The sequence below is a fragment of the Staurois parvus genome, unplaced genomic scaffold, assembly GCF_062004578.1.
Source record: "Staurois parvus isolate SC_StPar_1 unplaced genomic scaffold, SC_StPar_1.0 ptg003784l, whole genome shotgun sequence".
Taxonomy (NCBI): Eukaryota; Metazoa; Chordata; class Amphibia; order Anura; family Ranidae; genus Staurois; species Staurois parvus.
Window position 1 is genome coordinate 919 of NW_028321580.1, and position 18,882 is coordinate 19,800.

At 53.5% G+C, this 18,882-nt stretch overlaps 1 protein-coding gene across 1 annotated transcript; it reads right to left on the minus strand.

Annotated features, from left to right (window-relative positions):
• Positions 1 to 206: 206 nt before the first annotated feature.
• LOC149427418 (tripartite motif-containing protein 46-like) lies at positions 207 to 18,516 on the minus strand (the record flags this gene model as incomplete). The annotated part of the gene is made up of 4 exons (XM_089668061.1): positions 207 to 1,353; positions 7,058 to 7,355; positions 10,572 to 10,871; positions 18,395 to 18,516. Coding segments are annotated over 4 exons (1,099 nt in total), but the record flags the coding sequence as incomplete, so codon positions are not given.
• Positions 18,517 to 18,882: the final 366 nt, after the last annotated feature.

The window sequence follows — 18,882 nt, forward strand, 5'->3', positions numbered from 1 at the left end:
AAGGATGAGGGTTTTCTATGTCATACTGATCCCTGGTCTTATTGTCAGGTGACCCCTGACTGGTTCCACCAATCACAGCTCCCCTCCTGCTGTTGCCTTTGTTGCCTCCTTCCCCAGCACAGGCGCCTCTCGAGTTCTGCTTCCCCCTACAGGACATCGAAGCTCCTCCCCCCTCCAGACATACAAAAAAAAAACAGCCAATCAGGTGCAGATCCTCCACATTGCTGTTTATTATCATCTGTCCATCTACTACACAGAGCCGTCACCGTCTGCAATGTACTACCTATAAGTGGTGATGAATGGCAGGGAGCCCCGCCCCCGAGGATCTCAGCCCCTCGTGTCCTCAGGGGATGTCATTGTGCTCCTCCACTGGTGGGCGGAGTGAAGGATGAAGGCAGAGATGCATGATTGGCTATTCCCTCTGTACACGGGAACATGCATAGCACTGAGGAGCGGCCGAGGGGGGCCACAGGCGGGGCTCGCGGTCTGCATGCGTGTGTGTGCGTGTGTGTGTGAGTGTGTGCGCATGCGTGTGTCATGGTCATCCTGTGCAGAACACATACACATAGAAAAGGGAAGACGTTCCCTACAAAACGTTTTATCTCAACTAAAAAGTGCGTAGAAATCGGTGGCGATGAAGGACGGCGCTCGGACGGGGGAGGGGTGTAACCCTGTTACTGGGGGTCCGGGGGAGGGGTCACAGTGGGTCCAGCCCAGATTGAGGGGGACAGAAGGGCAGATAGACGAAGACGATGAATGCACGCGCTCCCATGATGCAATGTGTTGCACATCGAACCCTTCCTAGTCCATCTATCGTAGCGTCATTCCGATCTTGAACCGCAGAGCGCGCCCCGGTGGGTGTTGGCGGTCGGGCGCCCTGGCGGCCATGTCTTCCGCTATGTGTGATGGGCACAAAGGGCTGCAGGTTGCCCCCCCAGAGGGAACTCAGTGACTCGGCCTCTCCCTCTATGGAGTCACTCCGATTTGCTGAAGCCGCTTATCGTCACCTTGCGCTCGTGTTTAATGGAGACCAGTTCCTGCAGCTGGAGGGCCCCACCGCCAATAAAGCAGAAGGCCGGGCACACGGGGCCCGAACAGTCCACGCTGCCCTCCCACAGGCCGCGGTGGGACACGGCGTCAAAGAAGCCCACGCGGCCCTTCTCGTAGTCGAGGCAGACGCCCAGGCGCGGGGGGAGGGGCATGGTACATCCAGTGGGGTCCCGGGAGGTGGGCGGGGAGCCGTGCGGCTGCAGAATCTTGCCCATGCCGATCGTCAGGAAGCAGAAGGATGGAGATACGTCCATTGTGGCATCTTCTGCTCCGGAGTCGTGTCCGCTGTCCGGGTCATAGCGGCTGCCAGAGAGAGGGAGAAAATAATCAATCACCCTATACGCCATGACTCTCCGATCAATATATCATCTATACCGATCAATACATCCTCCACACCAATTAATACATCCTCCATACCGATCAATACATCCATACCAATCAATATATCATCTATACCGATCAATACATCATCCATACCAATCAATATATCATCCACACCGATCAATACATCATCCACACCGATCAATACATCATCCACACCGACCAATACATCCTCCATACCGATCAATACATCATCCATACCAATCAATATATCATCTATACCAATCAATATATCATCTATACCGATCAATACATCATCCATACCAATCAATATATCATCTATACCAATCAATACATCCTCCATACCGATCAATACATCATCCATACCAATCAATATATCATCCACACCGATCAATACATCATCCACACCGATCAATACATCATCCACAATCCAATACATCCTCCATACCGATCAATACATCATCCATACCAATCAATATATCATCTATACCGATCAATACATCATCCACACCGACCAATACATCCTCCATACCGATCAATACATCATCCATACCAATCAATATATCATCTATACCGATCAATACATCCTCCATACCGATCAATACATCATCCATACCGATCAATACATCATCCACACCGATCAATACGTCATATAAACCGATCAATACATCATCCACACCGATCAATACATCTATAAATCATGGTGTACAGACCCGGAACTCGGCACAGGGATGGTGGGAACCCCTGATAATGGTGGAATATGATTGGCTCCTCTAGTGATGGGGGTGGAATGTGATTGGCTCCTCTAGTGATGGGGGTGGGGTTGGCTCCTCTAGTGATGGGGGTAGAATATGATTGGCTCCTCTAGTGATGGGGACGGGGTTGGCTCCTCTAGTGATGGGGGTGGAATGTGATTGGCTCCTCTAGGGATGGGGGTGGGGTTGGCTCCTCTAGGGATGGGGTGGGGTTGGCTCCTCTAGGGATGGGGGTGGGGTTGGCTCCTCTAGTGATGGGGGTGGGGTTGGCTCCTCTAGTGATGGGGGTGGAATGTGATTGGCTCCTCTAGTGATGGGGGTGGAATGTGATTGGCTCCTCTAGTGATGGGGGTGGGGTTGGCTCCTCTAGGGATGGGGGTGGGGTTGGCTCCTCTAGTGATGGGGGTGGAATGTAATTGGCTCCTCCAGTGATGGGGTGGGGTTGGCTCCTCTAGGGATGGGGGGGGGGGTGTTTTGCTCCTCTAGTGATGGGGTTGTTTGGCTCCTCTAGTGATGGGGGTGGGATTGGCTCCTCTAGGGATGGGGGTGGGGTTGGCTCCTCTAGGGATGGGGGTGGGGTTGGCTCCTCTAGGGATGGGGGTGGGGTTGGCTCCTCTAGGGATGGGGGTGGGGTTGGCTCCTCTAGTGATGGGGGTGGGATTGGCTCCTCTAGGGATGGGGGTGGGGTTGACTCCTCTAGTGATGGGGGGGTGTTTGGCTCCTCTAGTGATGGGGGTGGGGTTGGCTCCTCTAGGGATGGGGGTGGGGTTGGCTCCTCTAGGGATGGGGGTGTTTGGCTCCTCTAGGGATGGGGGTGGGGTTGGGTCCTCTAGGGATGGGGGTGGGGTTGGCTCCTCTAGGGATGGGGGTAGTATGTGATTGGCTCCTCTAGTGATGGGGGTGGGGTTGGCACCTCTAGTGATGGGGGGGTGTTTGGCTCCTCTAGTGATGGGGGTGGGGTTGGCTCCTTTAGTGATGGGGGTGGGGTTGGCTCCTCTAGTGATGGGGGTGGGGTTGGCTCCTCTAGGGATGGGGGTGGGATTGGCTCCTCTAGGGATGGGGGTGTTTGGCTCCTCTAGTGATGGGGGGGTGTTTGGCTCCTCTAGTGATGGGGGTGGGGTTGGCTCCTCTAGGGATGGGGTGGGGTTGGCTCCTCTAGGGATGGGGGTGGGGTTGGCTCCTCTAGTGATGGGGTGGGGTTGGCACCTCTAGGGATGGGGGTGGGGTTGGCACCTCTAGTGATGGGGGGGTGTTTGGCTCCTCTAGTGATGGGGGTATTTGGCTCCTCTAGGGATGGAGGTGGGGTTGGCTCCTCTAGGGATGGGGGTGTTTGGCTCCTCTAGTGATGGGGGTGGGGTTGGCACCTCTAGTGATGGGGGTGTTTGGCTCCTCTAGTGATGGGGGTGGGGTTGGCACCTCTAGTGATGGGGGTGGGGTTGGCACCTCTAGTGATGGGGGTGTTTGGCTCCTCTAGTGATGGGGGTGGGGTTGGCACCTCTAGTGATGGGGGTGGGGTTGGCACCTCTAGGGATGGGGGTGTTTGGCTCCTCTAGTGATGGAGTTGGGGTTGGCTCCTCTAGGGATGGGGGTGTTTGGCTCCTCTAGTGATGGGGGTGGGGTTGGCACCTCTAGGGATGGGGGTGTTTGGCTCCTCTAGGGATGGGGGTGGGGTTGGCTCCTCTAGTGATGGGGGTGGAATGTGATTGGCTCCTCTAGTGATGGGGACGGGGTTGGCTCCTCTAGTGATGGGGGTGGAATGTGATTGGCTCCTCTAGGGATGGGGGTGGGGTTGGCTCCTCTAGGGATGGGGTGGGGTTGGCTCCTCTAGGGATGGGGGTGGGGTTGGCTCCTCTAGGGATGGGGGTGGGGTTGGCTCCTCTAGTGATGGGGGTGGGGTTGGCTCCTCTAGTGATGGGGGTGGAATGTGATTGGCTCCTCTAGTGATGGGGGTGGAATGTGATTGGCTCCTCTAGTGATGGGGGTGGGGTTGGCTCCTCTAGGGATGGGGGTGGGGTTGGCTCCTCTAGTGATGGGGGTGGAATGTAATTGGCTCCTCCAGTGATGGGGTGGGGTTGGCTCCTCTAGGGATGGGGGGGGGGGGGTGTTTTGCTCCTCTAGTGATGGGGTTGTTTGGCTCCTCTAGTGATGGGGGTGGGATTGGCTCCTCTAGGGATGGGGGTGGGGTTGGCTCCTCTAGTGATGGGGGTGGGGTTGGCTCCTCTAGGGATGGGGGTGGGGTTGGCTCCTCTAGGGATGGGGGTGGGGTTGGCTCCTCTAGTGATGGGGGTGGGATTGGCTCCTCTAGTGATATGGGTGGGGTTGGCTCCTCTAGGGATGGGGGTGGGATTGACTCCTCTAGTGATGGGGGGGTGTTTGGCTCCTCTAGTGATGGGGGTGGGGTTGGCTCCTCTAGGGATGGGGGTGTTTGGCTCCTCTAGTGATGGGGGTGGGGTTGGGTCCTCTAGGGATGGGGGTGGGGTTGGCTCCTCTAGGGATGGGGGTAGTATGTGATTGGCTCCTCTAGTGATGGGGGTGGGGTTGGCACCTCTAGTGATGGGGGGGTGTTTGGCTCCTCTAGTGATGGGGGTGGGGTTGGCTCCTTTAGTGATGGGGGTGGGGTTGGCTCCTCTAGTGATGGGGGTGGGGTTGGCTCCTCTAGGGATGGGGGTGTTTGGCTCCTCTAGTGATGGGGGTGGGGTTGGCTCCTCTAGTGATGGGGGTGGGGTTGGCTCCTCTAGGGATGGGGTGGGGTTGGCTCCTCTAGGGATGGGGGTGGGGTTGGCTCCTCTAGTGATGGGGGTGGGGTTGGCTCCTCTAGGGATGGGGGTGGGGTTGGCACCTCTAGTGATGGGGGGGTGTTTGGCTCCTCTAGTGATGGGGGTGGTTGGCTCCTCTAGGGATGGGGGTGTTTGGCTCCTCTAGTGATGGGGGTGGGGTTGGCACCTCTATTGATGGGGGTGTTTGGCTCCTCTAGGGATGGGGGTGGGGTTGGCACCTCTAGTGATGGGGGTGGGGTTGGCACCTCTAGTGATGGGGGTGTTTGGCTCCTCTAGTGATGGGGGTGGGGTTGGCACCTCTAGTGATGGGGGTGGGGTTGGCTCCTCTAGGGATGGGGGTGGGGTTGGCTCCTCTAGGGATGGGGGTGGGGTTGGCTCCTCTAGTGATGGGGGTGGGATTGGCTCCTCTAGTGATATGGGTGGGGTTGGCTCCTCTAGGGATGGGGGTGGGATTGACTCCTCTAGTGATGGGGGGGTGTTTGGCTCCTCTAGTGATGGGGGTGGGGTTGGCTCCTCTAGGGATGGGGGTGTTTGGCTCCTCTAGTGATGGGGGTGGGGTTGGGTCCTCTAGGGATGGGGGTGGGGTTGGCTCCTCTAGGGATGGGGGTAGTATGTGATTGGCTCCTCTAGTGATGGGGGTGGGGTTGGCACCTCTAGTGATGGGGGGGTGTTTGGCTCCTCTAGTGATGGGGGTGGGGTTGGCTCCTTTAGTGATGGGGGTGGGGTTGGCTCCTCTAGTGATGGGGGTGGGGTTGGCTCCTCTAGGGATGGGGGTGGGATTGGCTCCTCTAGGGATGGGGGTGGGATTGGCTCCTCTAGTGATGGGGGGGTGTTTGGCTCCTCTAGTGATGGGGGTGGGGTTGGCTCCTCTAGGGATGGGGTGGGGTTGGCTCCTCTAGGGATGGGGGTGGGGTTGGCTCCTCTAGTGATGGGGGTGGGGTTGGCTCCTCTAGGGATGGGGGTGGGGTTGGCACCTCTAGTGATGGGGGGGTGTTTGGCTCCTCTAGTGATGGGGGTGTTTGGCTCCTCTAGGGATGGAGGTGGGGTTGGCTCCTCTAGGGATGGGGGTGTTTGGCTCCTCTAGTGATGGGGGTGGGGTTGGCACCTCTATTGATGGGGGTGGGGTTGGCACCTCTATTGATGGGGGTGTTTGGCTCCTCTAGTGATGGGGGTGGGGTTGGCACCTCTAGTGATGGGGGTGGGGTTGGCACCTCTAGTGATGGGGGTGGGGTTGGCACCTCTAGTGATGGGGGTGGGGTTGGCACCTCTAGTGATGGGGGGGTGTTTGGCACCTCTAGTGATGGGGGGGTGTTTGGCTCCTCTAGGGATGGGGGTGTTTGGCTCCTCTAGTGATGGAGTTGGGGTTGGCTCCTCTAGGGATGGGGGTGTTTGGCTCCTCTAGTGATGGGGGTGGGGTTGGCACCTCTAGTGATGGGGGTGTTTGGCTCCTCTAGTGATGGGGGTGGGGTTGGCACCTCTAGTGATGGGGGGGTGTTTGGCTCCTCTAGGGATGGGGGTGTTTGGCTCCTCTAGGGATGGGGTGGGGTTGGCTCCTCTAGGGATGGGGGTGGGGTTGGCTCCTCTAGTGATGGGGGTGGGGTTGGCTCCTCTAGGGATGGGGGTGGGGTTGGCACCTCTAGTGATGGGGGGGTGTTTGGCTCCTCTAGTGATGGGGGTGTTTGGCTCCTCTAGGGATGGAGGTGGGGTTGGCTCCTCTAGGGATGGGGGTGTTTGGCTCCTCTAGTGATGGGGGTGGGGTTGGCACCTCTATTGATGGGGGTGTTTGGCTCCTCTAGTGATGGGGGTGGGGTTGGCACCTCTAGTGATGGGGGTGGGGTTGGCACCTCTAGTGATGGGGGTGTTTGGCTCCTCTAGTGATGGGGGTGGGGTTGGCACCTCTAGTGATGGGGGGGTGTTTGGCACCTCTAGTGATGGGGGGGTGTTTGGCTCCTCTAGGGATGGGGGTGTTTGGCTCCTCTAGTGATGGGGGTGGGGTTGGCACCTCTAGTGATGGGGGTGTTTGGCTCCTCTAGTGATGGGGGTGGGGTTGGCACCTCTAGTGATGGGGGGGTGTTTGGCTCCTCTAGGGATGGGGGTGTTTGGCTCCTCTAGGGATGGGGGTGGGGCTCTCACCTCGGGCTCACCACGTCTTGCGGCATTTGGAATAATTCCTGTAATTTGCTCTCCTGGCCGACGCCCACCTTCACCACGTAGGAGCTGGGGTCCACGGTGCACTCCCAGTAGTAGCGGCCCTGAGTGATGGCGACGTCCCCGAGCACCAACTCCATGGAGACGTGGCAGCTGGTCATCAGGCGCTCGGCGGCGAACAGCATGGGGACCCCCGGGACGCTGCGCACCGCCCTCCGATCCTTGCTGACCACCAGGCGGTCCCGCGGGAAGCCGCAGCTGCTGTCCAGGAAGAAGTTCAGCACTGCGGAGAGAGAGAAGAGCGCGGGGCCCCCACAGTTAGGACCTCGCATTGTGGAGGCTTCACTTCATTAGAGACTGCAAGGCATCCAGCAAACAGACCCTGCATGGTGTCCGGCAGGGAGGAGGACCATCAGGGACCATCAGCCACAAATCCCAATATTTGTAACAATCGGCCCCCATAGGAGTGCGACCTACCGGCAGAGATATGGCTCATATACCATGGATACATCTATATACCCAACACTCCCGCCTGCCGACATACCTACAGCCACCTATATATACACTGATCTATATATGACAGGTAGGTTGGTGTTGGGTTAGAGGTAGGTTGGTGTTGGGTTAGAGGTAGGTTGGGGTCCAGGTTAGAGGTAGGTTGGTGTTGGGTTAGAGGTAGGTTGGGGTCCAGGTTAGAGGTAGGTTGGGGTCCAGGTTTGAGGTAGGTTGGGGTTCAGGTTAGAGGTAGGTTGGTGTTGGGTTAGAGGTAGGTTGGGGTCCAGGTTAGAGGTAGGTTGGTGTTGAGTTAGAGGTAGGTTGGGGTCCAGGTTAGAGGTAGGTTGGGGTCCAGGTTTGAGGTAGGTTGGGGTTCAGGTTAGAGGTAGGTTGGTGTTGGGTTAGAGGTAGGTTGGGTTAGAGGTAGGTTGAGGTTGGGTTATTGGTAGGTTGGGGTTCAGGTTAGAGGTAGGTTGAGGTTGGTTTATTGGTAGGTTGGGGTTGTGTTAGAGGTAGGTTGGTGTTGGGTTAGAGGTAGTTTGGGGTTTGGTTAGAGGTAGGTTGGTGTTGGGTTAGAGGTAGGTTGAGGTTGGGTTATTGGTAGGTTGGGGTTCAGGTTAGAGGTAGGTTGAGGTTGGGTTAGAGGTAGGTTGGGGTTGGGTTAGAGGTAGGTTGGTGTTGGGTTAGAGGTAGGTTAGGGTTCAGGTTAGAGGTAGGTTGGGGTAGGGTTAGAGGTAGGTTGGTGTTGGGTTAGAGGTAGGTTGGGGTTCAGGTTAGAGGTAGGTTGAGGTTGGGTTAGAGGTAGGTTGGGTTAGAGGTAGGTTGAGGTTGGGTTGAGGTAGGTTGGTGTTGGGTTAGTGGTAGGTTGGGGTTGGGTTAGAGGTAGGTAGGTGTTGGGTTAGAGGTAGGTAGGTGTTGGGTTAGAGGTAGTTTGGCGTTCAGGTTAGATGTAGGTTGGGGTTCAGGTTAGAGGTAGGGTGGTGTTAGGTTAGAGGTAGGTCGGGTTGAGGTAGGTTGGTGTTGGGTTAGAGGTAGGTTGGGTTAGTGGTAGGTTGGGGTTGGGTTAGTGGTAGGTTGGGGTTGGGTTAGAGGTAGGTTGAGGTTGGGTTAGAGGAAGGTTGGGGTTCAGGTTAGAGGTAGGTTGAGGTTGGGTTAGAGGTAGGTTGGGGTTCAGGTTAGAGGTAGGGTGGTGTTGGGTTAGAGGTAGGTTGGGTTGAGGTAGGTTGGTGTTGGGTTAGAGGAAGGTTGGGTTAGTGGTAGGTTGGGGTTGGGTTAGAGGTAGGTTGGGGTTGGGTTAGAGGTAGGTTGGGGTTCAGGTTAGAGGTAGGTTGAGGTTGGGTTAGAGGTAGGTTGGGGTTCAGGTTAGAGGTAGGTTGGGGTTGGGTTAGAGGTAGGTTGGGGTTGGGTTAGAGGTAGGTTGGGGTTCAGGTTAGAGGTAGGTTGGGGTTGGGTTAGAGGTAGGTTGGGGTTCAGGTTAGAGGTAGGTTGGGGTTCAGGTTAGAGGTAGGTTGGGGTTCAGGTTAGAGGTAGGTTGGGGTTGGGTTAGAGGTAGGTTGGTGTTGGGTTACAGGTAGGTTGGGGTTGGGTTAGAGGTAGGTTGGGGTTCAGGTTAGAGGTAGGTTGAGGTTGGGTTAGAGGTAGGTTGGGGTTCAGGTTAGAGGTAGGTTGGGGTTGGGTTAGAGGTAGGTTGGGGTTCAGGTTAGAGGTAGGTTGGGGTTGGGTTAGAGGTAGGTTGGGGTTCAGGTTAGAGGTAGGTTGGGGTTGGGTTAGAGGTAGGTTGGTGTTGGGTTAGAGGTAGGTTGGTGTTGGGTTAGAGGTAGGTTGGGGTTGGGTTAGAGGTAGGTTGGGGTTCAGGTTAGAGGTAGGTTGAGGTTGGGTTAGAGGTAGGTTGGGGTTCAGGTTAGAGGAAGGTTGAGGTTGGGTTAGAGGTAGGTTGGGGTTGAGGTTAGAGGTAGGTTGAGGTTGGGTTAGAGGTAGGTTGGGGTTCAGGTTAGAGGTAGGTTGAGGTTGGGTTAGAGGTAGGTTGGGGTTCAGGTTAGAGGTAGGTTGAGGTTGGGTTAGAGGTAGGTTGAGGTTGGGTTAGAGGTAGGTTGGGTTAGAGGTGGGTTGGGGTTGGGTTAGAGGTGGGTTGGGGTTCAGGTTAGAGGTAGGTTGAGGTTGGGTTAGAGGTAGGTTGGGATTGGGTTAGAGGTAGGTTGGGGTTCAGGTTAGAGGTAGGTTGAGGTTGGGTTAGAGGTAGGTTGAGGTTGGGTTAGAGGTAGGTTGGGGTTGGGTTAGAGGTGGGTTGGGGTTCAGGTTAGAGGTAGGTTGGTGTTGGGTTAGAGGTAGGTTGGGGTCCAGGTTAGAGGTAGGTTGGGGCTGGGTTAGAGGTAGGTTGGAGTTCAGGTTAGAGGTAGGTTGAGGTTGGGTTAGAGGTAGGTTGGGGTTCAGGTTAGAGGTGGGTTGGGTTAGAGGTAGGTTGGGGTTCAGGTTAGAGGTAGGTTGGGGTTCAGGTTAGAGGTGGGTTGGGTTAGAGGTAGGTTGGGGTTCAGGTTAGAGGTAGGTTAGGCTTAGAAAACAACGTTTTGTGATCTTTCTGCAGACAATTCATCCTGAAGAGTTCCTGAGTTCCCTCGGGTGTCTCCTGTGTGTGGAGCTCAGAGATGGTGGGACTCTGGCCATACCCCGGGACAGATCACTCTGGACATGACCTCAGTCTCCTCTCTGATTGACAGAGAATGAGGTGCCTCAGAGCGGGTGAGCTGTACCTGGAGCGGGTGAGCTGTACCTAGAGCAGGTGAGCTGTACCTAGAGCAGGTGAGCTGTACCTAGAGCAGGTGAGCTGTACCTAGAGCAGGTGAGCTGTACCTAGAGCAGGTGAGCTGTACCTGGAGCGGGTGAGCTGTACCTGGAGCGAGTGAGCTGTACCTGGAGCGGGTGAGCTGTACCTGGAGCGAGTGAGCTGTACCTGGAGCGAGTGAGCTGTACCTGGAGCGGGTGAGCTGTACCTGGAGTGGGTGAGCTGTACCTGGAGCGGGTGGAGTGTGCAGGTAGATGTCCTCGCTGTATTCCCCGTATCCGGCCTTGTTGTAGCCTCGCACCCTCAGCACATACACGCTGTCAATGTCGGGCCCCTCTAAGACGGTGCTCAGGCCCCAGATCTCCTCCCGCCGTTGCCACAGCTTGAGGGTCTTGTGTTTGGGGTCGGTTTTGCGATACTCCACCGTGTAGTGCCAGGCGGGGGCCGAGTCCTGGGGGAGGCGCCAGCTCAGGTAGATCTGGTCATAGGCGTACGTACGCTGGGTGTCGATAACGGGAGCATCTGGAGCTGGAGGGGGAGGAAGGAGAACAGTAAGAGAGGATGGACAGGAAGGTGAATGGAGGAGGAGCGAGCAAAGTGGGAAGAAGAGAGGGAGAAGTCCATGCTGAGAGAGGGAGAGAGTCCTCGTTACTGCAGATCCCAGATCAGAGAACGAGCAGAAGGATGCAGGCAGAGAGTCAGTCCAAGGAGCCTGGAGAGTCAAGAGGAAGCCAGGGTGATAGAGGAGATGAGGACCGGAAGATGCAGGAGATGAGGAGAGGGGGATCAGCGGATGGGGAGAGCAGAACACAGGAGAAAAGGAGAGAACATAGGAGATGAGGAGAGCATCTGAGATGGGGAGAGGAGAGCATCTGAGATGAGGAGAGAACATAGGAGATGAGGAGAGCATCTGAGATGGGGAGAGGAGAGCATCTGAGATGAGGAGAGCATCTGAGATGAAGAGAGGAGAACATAGGAGATGAGGAGAGCATCTGAGATGAGGAGAGCATCTGAGATGAGGAGAGCATCTGAGATGAGGAGAGGAGAGCATCTGAGATGAGGAGAGGAGAGCATCTGAGATGAGGAGAGGAGAGCATCTGAGATGAAGAGAGGAGAACATAGGAGATGAGGAGAGCATCTGAGATGAGGAGAGGAGAGCATCTGAGATGAGAAGAGGAGAGCATCTGAGATGAGGAGAGCATCTGAGATGAGGAGAGGAGAACATCTGAGATGAGGAGAGGAGAACATAGGAGATGAGGAGAGCATCTGAGATGAGGAGAGGAGAACATAGGAGATGAGGAGAGCATCTGAGATGAGGAGAGGAGAACATAGGAGATGAGGAGAGGAGAGCATCTGAGATGAGGAGAGGAGAACATAGGAGATGAGGAGAGCATCTGAGATGAGAAGAGGAGAACATAGGAGATGAGGAGAGGAGAGCATCTGAGATGAGGAGAGGAGAACATAGGAGATGAGGACAGCATCTGAGATGAGAAGAGGAGAACATAGGAGATGAGGAGAGGAGAGCATCTGAGATGAGGAGAGGAGAACATAGGAGATGAGGAGAGGAGAGCATCTGAGATGAGGAGAGGAGAGCATCTGAGATGAGGAGAGGAGAGCATCTGAGATAAGTAGAGGAGAACATAGGAGATGAGGAGAGCATCTGAGATGAGAAGAGGAGAACATAGGAGATGAGGAGAGGAGAGCATCTGAGATGAGGAGAGCAGAACATAGGAGATGAGGAGAGGAGAGCATCTGAGATGAGGAGAGGAGAACATAGGAGATGAGGAGAGGAGTGCATCTGAGATGAGGAGAGGAGAGCATCTGAGATAAGTAGAGGAGAACATAGGAGATGAGGAGAGCATCTGAGATGAGGAGAGGAGAGCATCTGAGATGAGGAGAGCATCTGAGATGAGGAGAGGAGAACATCTGAGATGAGGAGAGGAGAACATAGGAGATGAGGAGAGCATCTGAGATGAGGAGAGGAGAACATAGGAGATGAGGAGAGCATCTGAGATGAGGAGAGGAGAACATAGGAGATGAGGAGAGGAGAGCATCTGAGATGAGGAGAGGAGAACATAGGAGATGAGGAGAGGAGAGCATCTGAGATGAGGAGAGGAGAGCATCTGAGATGAGGAGAGGAGAACATAGGAGATGAGGAGAGCATCTGAGATGAGAAGAGGAGAACATAGGAGATGAGGAGAGGAGAGCATCTGAGATGAGGAGAGGAGAACATAGGAGATGAGGAGAGCATCTGAGATGAGAAGAGGAGAACATAGGAGATGAGGAGAGGAGAGCATCTGAGATGAGGAGAGGAGAACATAGGAGATGAGGAGAGCATCTGAGATGAGAAGAGGAGAACATAGGAGATGAGGAGAGGAGAGCATCTGAGATGAGGAGAGGAGAACATAGGAGATGAGGAGAGGAGAGCATCTGAGATGAGGAGAGGAGAGCATCTGAGATGAGGAGAGGAGAGCATCTGAGATAAGTAGAGGAGAACATAGGAGATGAGGAGAGCATCTGAGATGAGAAGAGGAGAACATAGGAGATGAGGAGAGCATCTGAGATGAGAAGAGGAGAACATAGGAGATGAGGAGAGGAGAGCATCTGAGATGAGGAGAGGAGAACATAGGAGATGAGGAGAGGAGAGCATCTGAGATGAGGAGAGGAGAGCATCTGAGATGAGGAAAGGAGAGCATCTGAGATGAGAAGAGGAGAACATAGGAGATGAGGAGAGGAGAGCATCTGACATGAGGAGAGGAGAACATCTGAGATGAGGAGAGATGAACATCTGAGATGAGGAGAGGAAAACATCTGAGATGAGGAGAGGAAAACATCTGAGATGAGGAGAACATCTGAGATGAGGAGAACATCTGAGATGAGGAGAGGAGAACATCTGAGATGAGGAGAGGAGAACATAGGAGATGAGGAAAGGAGAACACAAGAGTTGAGGAGAAAACTGAGATGTGGATGAGAAGAGGAGAACATAGGAGACAAGGAAAGGAGAACACAAGATATGGAGAACATAGGAGACTTGGATGAGGAGAGGAGAACATAGGAGATGAGGAGAGGAGAACATAGAAATGAGGAGAGGAGAACATAGGAGATGAGGAGGATATAGGAGATGAGATGAGGAGGACATAGGAGATGAGATGAGGAGGATATAGGAGATGAGGAGGATATAGGAGATGAGATGAGGAGGACATAGGAGATGAGGAGGATATAGGAGATGAGGAGGACATAGGAGATGAGGAGGATATAGGAGATGAGGAGGATATAGGAGATGAGATGAGGAGGACATAGGAGATGAGGAGGACATAGGAGATGAGATGAGGAGGATATAGGAGATGAGATGAGGAGGATATAGGAGATGAGGAGGATATAGGAGATGAGATGAGGAGGACATAGGAGATGAGGAGGATATAGGAGATGAGGAGGACATAGGAGATGAGGACATAGGAGATGAGGAGGACATAGGAGATGAGGAGGACATAGGAGATGAGGAGGATATAGGAGATGAGGACATAGGAGATGAGGAGATGAGGAGGATATAGGAGATGAGGAGGATATAGGAGATGAGGAGGACATAGGAGAGGAGGAGATGAGGACATAGGAGATGAGGAGATAGGAGATGAGGAGATGAGGTCACAGGGAATGGGGAACAAAATCCATTATTGGGAATAATGAAAACAAAAAGCTGTAATGAAGGAGGAAAGTAGAGGAGATGAAAAATAAAAGATAAGTCTAGAAGATAAGAGAACAGAGGATGGAGATGGAGGACAGAAGATGGAGATGATGGACAGAGGATGGAGATGGAGGACAGAAGATGGAGATGATGGACAGAGGATGGAGATGGAGGACAGAAGATGGAGATGGAGGATAGAGGATGGAGATGGAGGACAGAAGATGGAGATGATGGACAGAGGATGGAGATGGAGGACAGAAGATGGAGATGGAGGACAGAGGATTGAGATGGAGGACAGAAGATGGAGATGGAGGACAGAGGATGGAGATGGAGGACAGAAGATGGAGTTGGAGGATATTGGATAGAGATGGGGTCAGAGGATGTAGATGGAAGACAGTAGATGGAGATGGAGGACAAAGGATGAAGATGGAGGACAGAAGATGGAGATGGAGGACAAAGGATGGAGATGGAGGACAGAAGATGGAGGATATTGGATAGAGATAGGGTCAGAGGATGGAGATGAAGGACAGAAGATGGAGATGGAGGACAAAGGATGGAGATGGAGGACAGAGGATGGAGATGGAGGACAGAGGATGGAGATGCAGGACAAGGGATAGAGATGGAGGACAAAGGATGGAGATGGAGGACAAAGGATGGAGATGGAAGATGGTGATCAGAGAAGCAGGACAAAGGATGGAGGACAGAAGATGGAGATGGAGGACAGAGGATGGGGATGGAGGACAGAGGATGGAGATGGAGGACAAAGTATGGAGATGGAGGACAGAGGATGGGGATGGAGGACAGAGGATGAGGATGGAGGACAGAGGATGGAGATGGAGGACAGAGGATGGGGATGGAGGACAGAGGATGGGGATGGAGGACAGAGGATGGAGATGGAGGACAGAGGATGAAGATGAGGCTCATGGAGACAGAGAACAGATGGCGGACACATAGGGGTGAAAGGCCAGAATTATCCTAAACATAGAAGAAGATAAAAGTAAGTCAAAGTGGAGGCCATCTTGGAACAGGAGGGTGGAGCTTCCCCTTAGCAGTGGGTGGGGACAGGGACAGGGAGGGAGGAGAAGGGGAGGTCCGAGCCTCTGAGGAGGAGACCGGATTGGTAACTTGCCTCTTCTGTCTCCCGGACTGCAGGTCACACTGAGAGGCCTACAAACAGAGAGAGGGACATGTGGGTCTGAGATGGGCCACATCTGGGCCACTAGGGCCCCCTGCAGGAGGAAAGAAGGACCCCCAGTCTGCACTAACAATCCCATCCTGCCTGCTGGCATACTGTGAGCGCGGCGCGCCATTTAAAGGGCCACTCCACCATTAACCTCCATGTCAGTTATGGTTGGGTTCTAGAAGGAACCCCCCCCCCAGGGTCTTCCCTCTCTCGGGCCCCTGGGCCCCAAACTCTCAGTGCCGGACGTTTCTCAGGTGGACACAGCAGGAGTGAGACTTCACAATTGTTGGGGGCGTGGCTGGAATCTGACATTTTTGGTGGAGTGACCTTTTAATGTCTGACATCATATAATGAAAGGACTGGAGCTCCTCCCCCCCATAGGGGGCCGACCTACCAATAGCCCCTCCCACCTTCAGGCGATAGAACCCAAATCCCCCAATCCGCATCTGGTCTGCTCTCTCCTGATTGGCCGGAATTTAATTTCCTGGGGGGGGGGGGGGTATAAATACATCCTATCAGGAGGGGATCCTACCGGGAAGAGGGCTTTACAGTAACAGCTGCAGGAAGGGTTCATTACAGTAACAGCTGCAGGAAGGATTCATTACAGAAACAGCTGCAGGAAGGATTCATTACAGTAACAGCTGCGGGAAGGGTTCATTACAGTAACAGCTGCAGGAAGGGTTCATTACAGTAACAGCAGCGGGAAGGGTTCATTACAGTAACAGCAGCGGGAAGGGTTCATTACAGTAACAGCAGCGGGAAGGGTTCATTACAGTAACAGCTGCAGGAAGGATTCATTACAGAAACAGCTGCAGGAAGGGTTCATTACTGTAACAGCTGCAGGAAGGGTTCATTACAGTAACAGCAGCGGGAAGGGTTCATTACAGTAACAGCTGCAAGAAGGGTTCATTACAGTAACAGCAGCGGGAAGGGTTCATTACAGTAACAGCAGCGGGAAGGGTTCATTACAGTAACAGCTGCAGGAAGGGTTCATTACAGTAACAGCTGCGGGAAGGGTTCATTACAGTAACAGCTGCAGGAAGGATTCATTACAGTAACAGCTGCGGGAAGGGTTCATTACAGTAACAGCTGCAGGAAGGGTTCATTACAGTAACAGCAGCGGGAAGGGTTCATTACAGTAACAGCAGCGGGAAGGATTCATTACAGTAACAGCTGCAGGAAGGGTTCATTACAGTAACAGCAGCGGGAAGGATTCATTACAGTAACAGCTGCGGGAAGGGATCATTACAGTAACAGCTGCGGGAAGGGTTCATTACAGTAACAGCTGCAGGAAGGATTCATTACAGTAACAGCTGCGGGAAGGGTTCATTACAGTAACAGCTGCAGGAAGGGTTCATTACAGTAACAGCTGCAGGAAGGGTTCATTACGGTAACAGCTGCGGGAAGGATTCATTACGGTAACAGCTGCAGGAAGGATTCATTACGGTAACAGCTGCAGGAAGGATTCATTACAGTAACAGCTGCAGGAAGGATTCATTACGGTAACAGCTGCAGGAAGGGTTCATTACAGTAACAGCTGCAGGAAGGATTCATTACGGTAACAGCTGCAGGAAGGGTTCATTACGGTAACAGCTGCGGGAAGGGTTCATTACAGTAACAGCAGCGGGAAGGATTCATTACAGTAACAGCTGCAGGAAGGGATCATTACAGTAACAGCTGCGGGAAGGATTCATTACGGTAACAGCTGCAGGAAGGGTTCATTACAGTAACAGCTGCGGGAAGGATTCATTACGGTAACAGCTGCAGGAAGGGTTCATTACGGTAACAGCTGCGGGAAGGATTCATTACGGTAACAGCTGCAGGAAGGATTCATTACGGTAACAGCTGCAGGAAGGATTCATTACGGTAACAGCTGCAGGAAGGATTCATTACGGTAACAGCTGCAGGAAGGGTTCATTACAGTAACAGCTGCAGGAAGGATTCATTACGGTAACAGCTGCAGGAAGGATTCATTACGGTAACAGCTGCAGGAAGGATTCATTACGGTAACAGCTGCAGGAAGGATTCATTACGGTAACAGCTGCGGGAAGGATTCATTACGGTAACAGCTGCGGGAAGGATTCATTACGGTAACAGCTGCGGGAAGGGTTCATTACGGTAACAGCTGCGGGAAGGATTCATTACGGTAACAGCTGCACGAAGGGTTCATTACGGTAACAGCTGCGGGAAGGATTCATTACGGTAACAGCTGCACGAAGGGTTCATTACGGTAACAGCTGCGGGAAGGATTCATTACGGTAACAGCTGCGGGAAGGGTTCATTACGGTAACAACAGCGGGAAGGATTCATTACGGTAACAGCTGCGGGAAGGGTTCATTACGGTAACAGCTGCGGGAAGGGTTCATTACGGTAACAGCTGCGGGAAGGGTTCATTACGGTAACAGCTGCGGGAAGGGTTCATTACGGTAACAGCTGCGGGAAGGGTTCATTACGGTAACAGCTGCGGGAAGGGTTCATTACGGTAACAGCTGCGGGAAGGGTTCATTACGGTAACAGCTGCGGGAAGGGTTCATTACGGTAACAACTGCAGGAAGGGTTCATTACGGTAACAGCTGCAGGAAGGGTTCATTACGGTAACAGCTGTAGGAAGGGTTCATTACGGTAACAGCTGCAGGAAGGGTTCATTACGGTAACAGCTGTAGGAAGGATTCATTACAGTAACAGCTGCGGGAAGGGTTCATTATGGTAACAACTGCAGGAAGGGTTCATTACGGTAACAGCTGTAGGAAGGATTCATTACAGTAACAGCTGCGGGAAGGGTTCATTACAGTAAGAGCTGTGGACTTTTACTATAGGATAACATGGAATTACAGCTGTTGTGAGGTCAGGAAGTTTGTGGTTTTGTGTTTTTCTCTTCTCAGGACCAAGGTGAAGTCTGAGAGGATGAGTTTGCTGGACGTACCGGCTGTAGTCATGTGATCCATCAAGCTATAATTATCACCTAACTGAAAGTGCACTGAAGGCATGCCACAATGACCCCGCAGGAAACAGTACTGCCTGACACTTCAGCATGCCTTATATGCCCTGCAGATGGCTGGATTATGGCACTTCTGGCAATAATTGTGACCATCTACCAGCCCTCATAGCAGATATTCCATCCTCCATGCGGCTCTGCAGCATTTCCACTCTCTAATGGACATTCCCTGGAGGAGAGTCCAGATTTACCTCTGACGAAGCTCAGTTCAGTCAGTAACTTCAGCTCTCTACTGACGTCCAGCTTGAATGGTGGGAGAGGGATGCAGGCCGCCGAGCGGAAGGTCTGAACGGAGTCGATGGCTCGGATGATCCTGAGGAAGGAGAAGACAACATCAGAACATGGGAGGAGGTCTATGGAGGAGACCCTATTATATCAGAACATGGGAGGAGGTCTATGGAGGAGACCCTCTTATATCAGAACATGGGAGGAGGTCTATGGAGGAGACCCTCTTATATCATACATGGGAGGAGGTCTATGGAGGAGACCCTCTTATATCAGAACATGGGAGGAGGTCTATGGAGGAGACCCTCTTATATCAGAACATGGGAGGAGGTCTATGGAGGAGACCCTCTTATATCATACATGGGAGGAGGTCTATGGAGGAGACCCTATTATATCATACATGGGAGGAGGTCTATGGAGGAGACCCTCTTATATCATACATGGGAGGAGGTCT